Genomic DNA, 12,020 nt, shown 5'->3' on the forward strand with positions numbered 1-12,020 from the left:
GCATTTCATTTAGGAACATATCCTCGACTAGACTAACACCACTCTTACTTATCTGCACTTTTGTCACGCTTCTAATTTCAGGTGAACCTGACGGACGCGGTTTCCGTGGTTTCTGAAAAAAACATATCCTACTACCGACTAACACCACTCTTACTTATCTGCACTTTTGTCACGCTTCTAATTTCAGGTGAACCTGACGGACGCGGTTTCCGTGGTGTGTATTCTGAAAAATGGATGCCGTTTATAGTGAAAGGTGATGGTGGTGTGAGTAATTTATGGGGATTTGGTTTTTTCCACCGTATCCAGTCATTAACATAGCAGCCAATAAAAACCGAGGATAGTGGACTGATATTGAGTTAGAAAACTCTGAACTGGCCGTTGGTCTGTTCGCTGAGCTGAGCAATTTGACTGCAATGAAATTTATGAAATGTGTCTGGGAGTCGTGACACGCAAAAGACAGATTTGAGATTATAACTTTTCTTATCACTATCAACTTAGTATGGGATATCAGGAAAGCAATAAAACACCAGTAGAAGAAACTACGTTAAGTTCGACTGGCTTGTTTTGCATGTTCTAGCAACTTGTTTCCGTATATTGTTTTTCAGTTTTTCCTCAGGACAAATCAAACTCGTCGAGACAGCAGAACATCCCAAAGAGTTTCATGTCCAACTTCTAGACGATGGAGTAATCTTGAAACATCACAAGCAACAAAAGGATCAAAACGGTTGGTAACTTTTTGGTGATTTACCCGGTGCACCTAAAGACACTGTTTGGATTTGTAGTGTGAATCGAGAAAACCCTCCTCACGCCAACTGATGATGAAGGCGGGCCACCCTTGAGTTCTTCATTACCTTAGTTTTCCAAATCAAACTTGCGGCCATCAGACGACTTGACCCCCTGTTCTGGTATCAGTTGATTAGAACCAAGAAAATCACAGTTCCAACAAGGAGAACATGCGAATCTTACCAAGCGGAAATGAAATACAAGAGAGGAAATTTCTGGGACTATGGTTCTCCACTATAATTCTGTTAACCGGTAAGGTGAACTGGGTCCAATCTACTAGGCTGTATGTACAAAGGAGCAGCGGCTCAACCGTAATAATCAAATAGAGCCAACCGTCGGACCGAGATACAGGAAACCTTCAGAAGGGACATTGGAGAAGATTATGGCGTCTACTTCTGATGGTTCAAGGCAAGAGCTTCCTTCAGCAACGGTCAACGGGTATGACCAGAAGAGGTCGAGCTCAAAGGTCATATGGGCATCGACTAATCACCAGCTAAAGAACCAGTTAATAGAACGGCCAGTAGCCTGTATATTAGCACATGCACAGAACCAACAACACATTGCTACGCTCCGATTCCGAGGGCACAATGGTGATGCGCCTCGATTGGTGATGAAGCGTTTGCAACCAACTTGTCTAACTCAGTGAACAACGACCATCTATGATAACAGAGCGACTAGCATTCACATCAATGACAGCCATGCCTTTTATTAGTGCCTCAAGCCCTCTGTTTATTTAGCTAAATGCCCCAGTCGATCTGTTTGGCACATCGACGTCAGCGCAACGTTCGCTGTTGGGCACGATGAGCGGTAAAACACGGCAACTTTTAGTACCAAGAGAATCGTTACCATGCCGTTCTCAACTGTACTATCTTCGCTGGATTTCGTGATGATATTTGGAGGTCTAGGGTGAATGTGATACTGCGACATAGTTTGCAAACGTATGCTCTCATGTGGATGCCGTTAAGCTTAGATGGCTCAACACAGTTCGTAATTCATCATATGGACTTCCAAAGTGGGTGTAGCTATACATCTATTAGAACTGCTCAATAAATTTCCAAGTCACATTCGTCATATTAGGTTGATAGGACGAGTACATCACATGGGCTGCCATTTGACTTGCCGTGTCTACCTCACACTCGGACCATAGGCTCATCCGGGGTTCAGTCATCAACTGTGCGGCAGGTGCTTTGATGTTTCAGCTGCCTAGGTCGCATTGTGGATCAGCTGACACGGACACTATTGCCGAAACTCACTAAGACCGGCTGTCTTGCCCTCAATCGACCCTTCGAAGGGCGCATGCAGATGCAAGCCATCTAGTCGGGCCTTAGTGACTAGGCTGATTTTTACAACACAGGCTTGACGGATGAGACGGACAGTAGTGATGATTCATCCTGTCTCCCGACTCTTCATCCTCGGTTGTAGGGAGGCCCTCACCCCCAAATCGCTCGCGCCACCGATGCCACCTCACACTCAGAGCTCCAGGCCACTAAGTTGAGTTCAGACCTGCATTCTGGGTCTTTGCATTGATGTACTAACCAGCCGGTGTCTTGCAGAAGTGTCGTGTTTTTTTTACCGAAACCCAATGTTCACTGGACGGGCCGTGGTGTGGAATGATGTAGACACAGGTATTTCGACAAGCCAAATCAAATTTGTCTCAGTAATGAAGACAATGGTGCGTTACTGCTTTGTTCGAAAGTGCGAGTCTCACTCCGTTGAAATCCCTGTTTTTGTAATGCACTGGAAAGCGCGAAAATTGTTTGCACCTTACAGGGAGAATCGCGGCGAAGTACCAGGGGATTAAATCTCATAGGCTTCTCCGATTAACACTATCTCCTGAATTTCTAAAATGGACCGGGATCAAAATATAACCGGTTTTAATTGCAAATTAGGATCGCATATGTGGTTTAGCATCACAGTGCGCACAATTTTCCGGTCTCAATTTGCCAGAAGAGTTGGTTTCTACGCTCGTTCAGTGGGTGCGCGCGAAATTATCAGCACAGTTCATGACAGGGAACTACGTTAAACAACTCACCAAACCCGACGCGTTGTTGTTTAGTAGGATTAAATAAACACTAAACTTTCTGGATGGTTGATTACAGTATCTACACGATCAAATCCTGCTTTCGGGTGACAACAGGTGACGTGCAAAGCGGGTCAACCTTTCTCACAGAATCAGCAGTGCTACTCTGTTCTCTGATTCTTTATGATGAACAACCTATAGCGAGCCTCACTGGAAAAACCAATGTGCGAACGACCTTTGTTCTAGCTTAGGTGATTCATTTTTGTTTATCCATCCCATCCGACCATGAGCATGGCACAAGTGGTTATCGCACACTCAGAGAATCAAGTGAAGAATGCAGCTAGGTGAATTCGGACTGCTTTCTACCGTTCGTCTACGACATGTATGAGAAGCGAGAGGGATTAGATTGGGACGTCTATTTGAAACAGTGAAGAGATTGCGGACTCCATGAATCAACACAACTCTGGATAGACTAACTGAGCTTGTATGTGAGTTGGCGCAAAATGATTGGTCATGTGTACCTATGCATGGTGCGTCCAGGCTTAGTCACCAGTCCCAGCTCCAACTACGCTGCAGACATCAACATGATGCTGCCGGCGGAATTAGTGTCGTCATCAGAATACCCTGTCCAAGACCTTATTTCGTAGTATCTACGACTGGTAAGACTCAAGCAAAATTTCCAACTGCTGCAAATGGAGTAGGGCCCGATGGATACTATTGTAGGAGACAAAATAGGCTGTAGCATGTCAACGTTCCTAATACGATACTTGCAAAGTGCAGTGAAAGTGGATGCTATGTAGTCGACAAAACAATAATGAGCTCGACACAGGCATACGATCCATTTTAGGGTATCAAATACCAACACTGACAGTCAGCAGTTGGCTGCAAATGTACTGACAGGCATTTTATACGTTTGCCGATTCCGCTCTTATAAATACCAAATCTGTGGTCAAAAAGGTTAGAGGGCGAGCCGCGAGTGTTCGCAAGCTTGACTCCACACCAAGAGTTGATCATTTCAGAAGACTGTGTTCGTAACAACAGAGGATTCTGGTGGTGATACCAGTTCTACCGTAAGTGTTGTGCTACTGTCTGCATCCTAGTTGGAGCTGAGCCTGGAGACCAAACCTATGGCTCGTAAGCTTTTAAAAGTGAGTGTTTTCACCACCGCGGTTGTCTTGCATCATTCCGGCATATCTTTCAAAGTGATCAGATCCTATTGCTGATGGCCGGTGACTTTGACCCCAAAAGCTTTCCCACTTCGATGAATTTTGTGAATATTGCTTAGTGTTTTAGTTCTTCAGCCAGTTTCGGTCTATTTTCGAGTGAATTAAGTGGTTTTTGCTCCGTCATACCTTCTTTTTTAAAAGCATCTGCATTCCACAAAGCTATGTTAAAAATATGGATTAAAAACATTGGTTGATTTTCCTCTTCACCCACAATCCTGGAGGTACTATGCGCGCGATAGACATTGCTTACCACCCTAATGAACACTCGTGTCTAGGAATTTCGTAACGGCTCATTACTTACTGACTGGACGGTCAGTAGTTCAAACCCGACCCTGGTATCTCGACGGCTCCTGCCTTTACTTTGGTAACTGGGCGGCATCTCTGTTCTCGTGGTTCCTTCTGGTGGTATTTTAGATAGGCACCGAAAGGATGCTGTGGCTTAGTCATCACCTTTATTTTTCCCTTAATTATGTGCTACATGACTCAGAAGAGTTTGTTATAGCAGTCTCTTAACAAATCGACTTCCAGCTCTCATCGCCATTCTTCTGCTATGGCCGTAATTAACTCCCTAGCTCAGTTGTTTTGCTGTGGCCTTTGAAGTGCATCAGGACGTAATAATTAAGTCAGGGCCGGTGTACGCCTTTCAGATGAAAAGATATAAAAGCTTGATATGATCAAAACTGTGCAGAAGAGGGACCGACCTGACCGAGAGCTGTGTATGGACAGTTACAGGTTGGTGCGACATTTGTGTGAGCAAAACAGCACGACGGTCAATAGTGCGTATTACATGAGGTCATCTGCTGACGCCTGGTGTGGCACAGCTGAGAGATATAGAAACATACAAACTGTTCAACCTACAGTGGGCTGAGACGGTTGATACAAAGTGTTGTTGACAACCCAGTGAATAATGTATTTTGGTTTCCCCAAACTTATTTATTCCAGACAGAATCCTCCCGAATGCCCTGTGGCTTTGAACTCCCCGCTCCCATTCAACATCGCTCGGCTAAGGACAGCTACAGTTCTTCAACGTCAAAAGAACCAGGGTCGGCATGAGATGCACTCAATCACGCTTGTGAACCGTAGTCTGTCAAGTGCACCCAGACGAAAGAGTTTAAGGCCACATAAAACCCACGAGCAGAGAGTGTCTACGGTGGAGTTAACTGATGCAAATGCAGACCGGAGTATAGAGGTAAAAATGATTGTGTCCACTAGTCAACTGATCGACTGGTATTTTGCTTTGTATCCTACATCTCCATCCTCCTATCACTAATACTTCATGAAACAATTTTAAGCATTAGTGATCAAGAGTGCAAAGTATGATTTGTTACGTAAACCATACTGAGTTATATTTTTTGCACCAAAGTGTAATACACGAGTCACAAACAAATGTGGACATTGTACATAAAATTCTGCAATATGGCTTGTTGAAAAAATCAGCTGGGGTGTCTTTTTGTCCATGGGTGGTGAGGCTTCAGGGGAAATTAAGTCCCCATGTTTGAAGGCACTGTTGGTTCAACTCACTAGATAACCACTTTTGCTATTTTCGAAAAGATTCCTTTGCTATCAGCGTCACCTGAGTGTGGAGTGTCAGAGATTTTGGTGACATGCCATAAGTACAGTTTCTTTCACTGTCTGCGTAATATGGTCGAATGACTCTTGACCCCATGTGGCGAACCGCCTACCAAGCGTTACACTTTATCCCTAATCCAGGGTTGCGCTTCGTGCAAAACAATGCACTATGACGCTTCGTACTCACCCTCCCTCGACGAATACAGGATGATTTGTCGAATGGCTCATATAACAGGTACCGTTGGTTGTGTGGCCAAATAGCAAAACTTTTGATAATTATGGAGGAAACCATGGCTTTCGAGTTTGGACTCATACAAGTCAAACCAGGCATCTGGATCCGAATCCACAGATCCAGATACATCGAGAGGTAGTGTTCATTTAACCGACGATACAGTATGTACTGTTGGTGCCTGTGTGGTCCGAGCGGTGCCAGTCCAAAACCTCTAACCAACAAGTAGTGTTTCACCATTCTGCGCCAAAGTGCTGAGTCCCAACAGGAACCAAAGGCTGCGCGTGGCTCAGCCTTCCGGTCTCAGACCAGACCTTTAATACGAGTATTACACCCTGTGTTTCTAAACAGGTGTGTACTATTCAGTAATCCCAGGATCACAGCATCACTTTCTATTGTAGTTCACAGTAAGTCAGAAGAACGCGTAAGTACGGACACGGGTGTATTGGGTACACGCGGCCAACTGGTCCGCTTTCGTGGCAGGCAAGCAAAACAGCTGAGTCACATATCCAGTCAACCCACAGCGCTCACGCGAGCCAACCAATCGGACACACATCCAATCAGCCACTCAAGTCACATGCCAGATCGATGGTGGAACGACGAACGGACACGCACACGCGCAAACTCTCTGACACACCGAAGCAGCTACTACACTTTCCCTCTATCTTGAACAGAAATTCCCTAATTCATCTTCGTTGTTTGGGCTACTTCTGGGCTTAGATACAAGCCTCATCATTGCTCCCCATAAACTTGTAGACTAGTCTAATATTTCGATGAAATCTGGGTTATGCCAGTAATGAACATACCAGTATGAATATGCCGGTAAGTGGATGGTTCTGCGATCAACGTGGGAGAAGATGATTTCAACGGTTGTCGTATTTACTGATTTAATACACCTATCCGCAAATACAGGGGCAAAGCGCACCCCAAAGTATTATCCCTCAAAAGTGGACACCTGCAATGAGTGATACTGCATATGCACAACCCAAGGAAATTTCATAAAAATAGCTACTAATAAAATGAAACAAAGATAAATTAAATCCCAAACAGGTGCCCTCCAGCTCGCAAAAGCTCGTTACCCATGGTTCTTGTCCCCGTTAGGGAGGAAGCATTTTGAAAGCTACCCCAATAAGTGATGCAGCGTACTCCCTATATCTCACCCTACCTTGAATCCTTATGGCCCTGGAATGGTGAATAACTAGAGGAAATCCAGATATACACCGTTTCTTCCGGTGGGTACTCCCACAAATGCTGTCTGCTGGGCTGGAATTTACCGTCTTCAGCCATCAATGAGCAAGAATGCTTAAATTATGGAGAGTTTTCAGAAACAGCTAAGATGGGACAAACTTTAGCAAATACTGACTTAACAACCAACGACGTTTCCGAGCTTAAGTTGCATAATCCCGGTTTTCGAAATGATGATACCATCTGTATTCGACGCAATACCCAAAATACTAAAGGAGATTGGACTCAGAGAGCCGCTCAAATGAGACTCTGAAAATCGAAAAATTGAGCGACCTCGAACAAAGGAAACCGATATGGGGTTTATCCGTAAACAGCCTACAAAGCAGACGGTTTAAGTTAAAGGCTGTTCATGGTGCATAGGATACTTCACTGATAGTTTACAAGTTTTGACAACAAAAATCACCATGCTATTCCATAAATCACTGTTGTATCCTTGTATCCTGCCTGCGTTGATTAGCTGTGGAAAGTGAACGGAAGCTCCAACGATGTGAAGCTTGATACCGCGCAGTGGTTTAATGTTGGTAAGGAGCATCTGAACACTACGTTTCTCGTGAACCATTTGGTGAAACGCGTGCAAGTCCCGTATCAAGTAATTGCCAAAAACCGCCGTATGCGGTATCATACTTATTCATGGGCTAGTATTTCCTGGCCATTGGCAAGGAGCCGTCCGCTCTCTCCTCGTCACCTTCTACGGTATGTCATTGAGTCCTACAGGGCCTGTATTCTGAGCTCAGTGGAGACATGGCAAGGTGCAGACGAGAAAGCATATTCAGTTATTGGAGCGACTGCTCAGGGTGACTCGTCTAGCACCACAAACCGTCGGCTGACACTCTACAGCACTGAATGTGTTTCGCTACCTGAAGGCTGTTTCGAGATTTGGAGGAGCGTAGAACGGACACGAGCTCCTGCGAGTCCGGAAAATCGGCAGCAAGCTTTACTTTGCCTGAGGCGATCTTTTTCAATGGTTCCAGCTATCGATTCCTGGACAAATGTGGGGTATGTCATGATTAACCACTGTGATTATCCATTCATTCATTGTTGCGAATTGCCTGGTATTATTAGTCTAATGAATTAGATTTCCCTGCAGTAGATGTTCTTAAAGAGACGCATCGGAGAAGTAAAACTCTAGGACAACCGTAGCTCTATTAGATTTATTCACTCGACATTTGGTTAGAAAGTCCATTTGTAACAGTGGAACACTGGTGGAGAGCACTGATCATCCTCGGTCCGCCTGACCACAAAATTCTCAGTGGTAAACTGGAAGCATTTTGAAACAGGTCTCAAGTGCTCTAAAAATTTCGAGAAAGAATTTTGAGACCACTTGAAATGGTTCGGGAACAGCCAACTGGTTCTGGCTGAATTCGTTTTTACTACTAACAATTTTTCAGTAACACAAGGTCACTTTAATTTTTTTAGTTTTTCAAGTTTTTTTCGTTGGTGAGCTTATCTAGAGACCCCTTAAAGGCTGTTTAAGGGAGGTCCGTATTGAGCTTTGGCTGAGATTTCGGATGAATTTCACAGGCCATTTTAAACCATCATAGGGTGCCCATGATTATTTTACAAGGAATGACTTAACCTATCCATAGTACCTGCTGGTCTGATCGTTAATGGGAAAAAAGTTTAACTAGCTGTCTGAGGAGCCATATTGGAATTCTCAGTAAAGAAATTTACGGAGCAAGAATGAGCGAGAGCATGACTTCAAGTTCATTTTAAACCAGTAAATCTAGGTAAACAGCAGACTTGGACTCAAAACTAGAAATACAGTGCTGCAAGTCGACAAATTTTGGTCTTTACTCCACACTAATTCACACTGTTCCCCCAAAGTACTTATCGTTTGTCGTGCTTCATAAATTAGTAAATGTTTGTCTCAGCATTTACTTGTGTCAACTGCTGATCTCGCTCAACGATGTGTCAACTGACAGTTGATGCGGGGTGAAAGAAAGTGACTTTTCCATTCCAGGCAAATTTTTGTTCATCCTCAGTTTACCAACTATAAGATAGAACTGTTAAATACACTAAAATGCCTCAACGGATACATGCAACGAAAGAACTGAAACCTCTTGACGTGCGGACTGTCTCTGCTTCAGAGCACTTTTGAACACAGTCCAAATAACAAAATAGCAAGTTATGTATTAATCCTAAACATACCTTGTACTGTTGAGTCTTAAGATGACAGGGTGATGAACATATTGATTATTAAATGGGCCAAACTTCCCCAGGTCCTAGTTTTTTAAATGAGTAACCGATGAGTACGCTCATAACTCACACCGACAGCTACCCGCGGAGGTATGTGTCTCCAAATGTTTTTGCAGCTCAGCTGTTCAGGGCTGCACTAGCGTGATCTAGGCCCTTCTGAATGATTGGCTTGCTTTTCAGCATTGAGGTACTTCGGGCCCATCTGGTGAACCACACGAGGAGCAAAACTGGAAGTGGGAAGTCTGGATTTTTCATCGACGTCATGAGTCTGATATCTTGAATACCGTTCCTACTGACACAGGAGGCAGCGTTTGTGCTGCACATTCGGTTGAGCGAACCAGAGATACAGGTGAAATTCAGAAGGGTTTGTCGTTAGCACAAAGTTAATTTGTGAGTGAGTGAGTAGCAAAAATAGGGGATTGTTCTGTCCTATTCATTCATTTGTAACAGGCCTCCATATTGAATCAAATTCGTAAGGAATAGGGTTGTCAGATGTGCTTGCATTGTCCTAATGTTATTGGTAGCTTCCTAATCTACATGAATCAATTACTTAACTAGTCACTCCTTCTGATTTCACACACTGCCTGTGTTCCTTTCGTCCCTCCGATACAGAAAACACTCAATAGAGGGTTGACCGGTAGAAAGGGTGGTTTGGTATCCGTTTCCAGACTGGTCTGTCAAATCGAACCAAATTGATGGATAGCGCCGGGAAATGGATAATGTCACATAAGGTTTGCGCTGAGCAGTGGGTGAATCTAACTAAACACTCCGTACATAATGTAAACTCGGGGGACTAGGACTGAAGTGTGAACGGCAGGACATAGTTTTAAGGCTATAGATATGCCCATCTTGTGGCCTCTAATTGTGGGTCTGTTGATAGGTACAAATTGACAGCTAAGCCCCACACTGCATGCAAAGAGGAAAATGATGACCAAAATCACTTAGGAGACGCATCGTAGATAGCCCCTTATGGCCAGCTAGTCCTAACCACCGCTCAGCTAGGTCTGAGTAAGGATAATCATGAAAACTTATCTCTGACACAGTGGTAGGCTTACGAATATGCAAATTCCAGGGTGAGTGTTTTCTGCAGGTAGGTACACGAAATACATATACATAGGATGAAAGAGAATACAGTACTTTACAACTCGAAACAATACGGTGCAGTATAATACGAAGTGGGGGCGAGATGGCCGAAGTGGTTAGAGCGCGGATTACTAACCTGAAGGTCCGCGGTTCGAATCCGACCTCCGCCACTCGACTTCCCCTGTCTAGGCTTGGGCTACCTGGCAGTATCCCAGCCCTCGTGCTTCCTTCGGGTGGCATGGCAGCTAGGCACCGGAAGGGTGCTACAGCTGAACGCTTTATCTTTATACGCTTTAATACGAAGTATACAAGGCGGACGTAGGACAGTGAAAAGTAGTCCATTCTGGCAACCAAACATAGCCCCTCCGTGAGAAGTTACTCATGGCCCACGTAGCAGGGCCATTGACACAGCCAAACGGTTGACAATCAGCACGCGTAAAGGGGTATCTGGTTGTCCTGACCAAATATGAGACGCACCCTGGGCACACGCATATGGTCAGGTTATATTCGACACTAGTCAGTTTGACCTATACAACGAGGGTCGCAGAAAGTCGCTTCTATCACCGCTGTAGTTTTACAGCGGGGTCTTTCTGATGCTGACAGGATCAGCCTAGCGAATGAGTCCAACGTTGTTCGGTTAGGATCTCACTAGGTTAGGGTCTCACTACTAGTAAGCCGGACCCAGAATGTGATGAGCTAGGCAATAGTGGTTTCCGTAGTGCTATCAATAAACTTGCCGAGGTTCCGCTTAATCACAGACTTACGGTAAAAAAATAGCGCAAAGCATAGATGGTAGAACTGTGCAACAGCACTGTGACTTTCGTAGGTTTCAAGATGGGCTACAATTAATTTTCAGTAATTGTAAGATCCGGGCAGCTAAGGGTCTCACAGGACGATTGCGGCAATCGGACGATACGTAGTTCGTATCCTGTAGGCAATTGGAACAGACGGACGACGACAGCAGACGATGTATTGAGAACTGTCAAGAACTGGTTCTATGGACAGAGGAGCTAATGAGCATCATGGATTAAACAAAACGTACAGTTAATTATGGTGCAATATGTAGGAGCAGAAGAATGGTCAGCGAGACAGCAGGGTTTCTGTAAGCAATAGCAAGTAAGTGCCAAATGATGCACAAACGTACAGCTAAGGCAGTCAGTGTAAATTGGCCACACAGAGTGATAACGGCGCAGAAAACAATCAGGACGTTCAGGAGGTAAGGAAGTGCCTTTGGTTGGCCATGCGATGCAGCAGCTCATGTCACGTGTTAGATCGGATTGCGGGCTTGGGTATGTTTAAAACAAATCTCAACAAAGGTTGTCTAGCAGATGTGTAATAAAACTAGTACAAGAATAAGGGTCATTAGGGACCCGAATTGATGTAGTGGTCAACACGCTCGCGTACCGTCGGAGGAGGTCGGAGGTCGATCGTCGAGCGGACACTTGAAAATAGGTAGAGCTGACACAAACTTGCGGGTGAAAACGGACAGGGCACCAACCGGCACTCACCTACAGTCCACAGGTGAAGTAGAACCCTAGGCGGTGAACGTGGAACCACCTACGGCCTCGGAGGTTTACGACTGCATATGTTCTCTCAAGCGCCACCGAGCTCCCGGTCCGGATGACCTTCCACCCGCACTGTTCAAAGACGGCGGTGAAGTCCTCAGTCA

At 44.9% G+C, this 12,020-nt stretch overlaps 1 protein-coding gene across 1 annotated transcript in view; it reads left to right on the top strand.

Annotated features, from left to right (window-relative positions):
- The window catches only part of T265_03064 (hypothetical protein), a gene marked incomplete at both ends in the record, with an annotated part of 26,689 nt that overhangs the window by 9,153 nt on the left and 5,516 nt on the right, over nt 1–12,020 (top strand). Inside the window, 3 exons of the mRNA XM_009167453.1 lie at nt 188–264; nt 606–724; nt 7,787–8,068. Coding sequence (XP_009165717.1) covers nt 188–264; nt 606–724; nt 7,787–8,068 — 478 coding nt within the window. The remainder of the gene's footprint in view (nt 1–187; nt 265–605; nt 725–7,786; nt 8,069–12,020) is intronic.

This window comes from Opisthorchis viverrini (assembly GCF_000715545.1).
Source record: "Opisthorchis viverrini unplaced genomic scaffold opera_v5_41, whole genome shotgun sequence".
Classification (NCBI taxonomy): Eukaryota; Metazoa; Platyhelminthes; class Trematoda; order Opisthorchiida; family Opisthorchiidae; genus Opisthorchis; species Opisthorchis viverrini.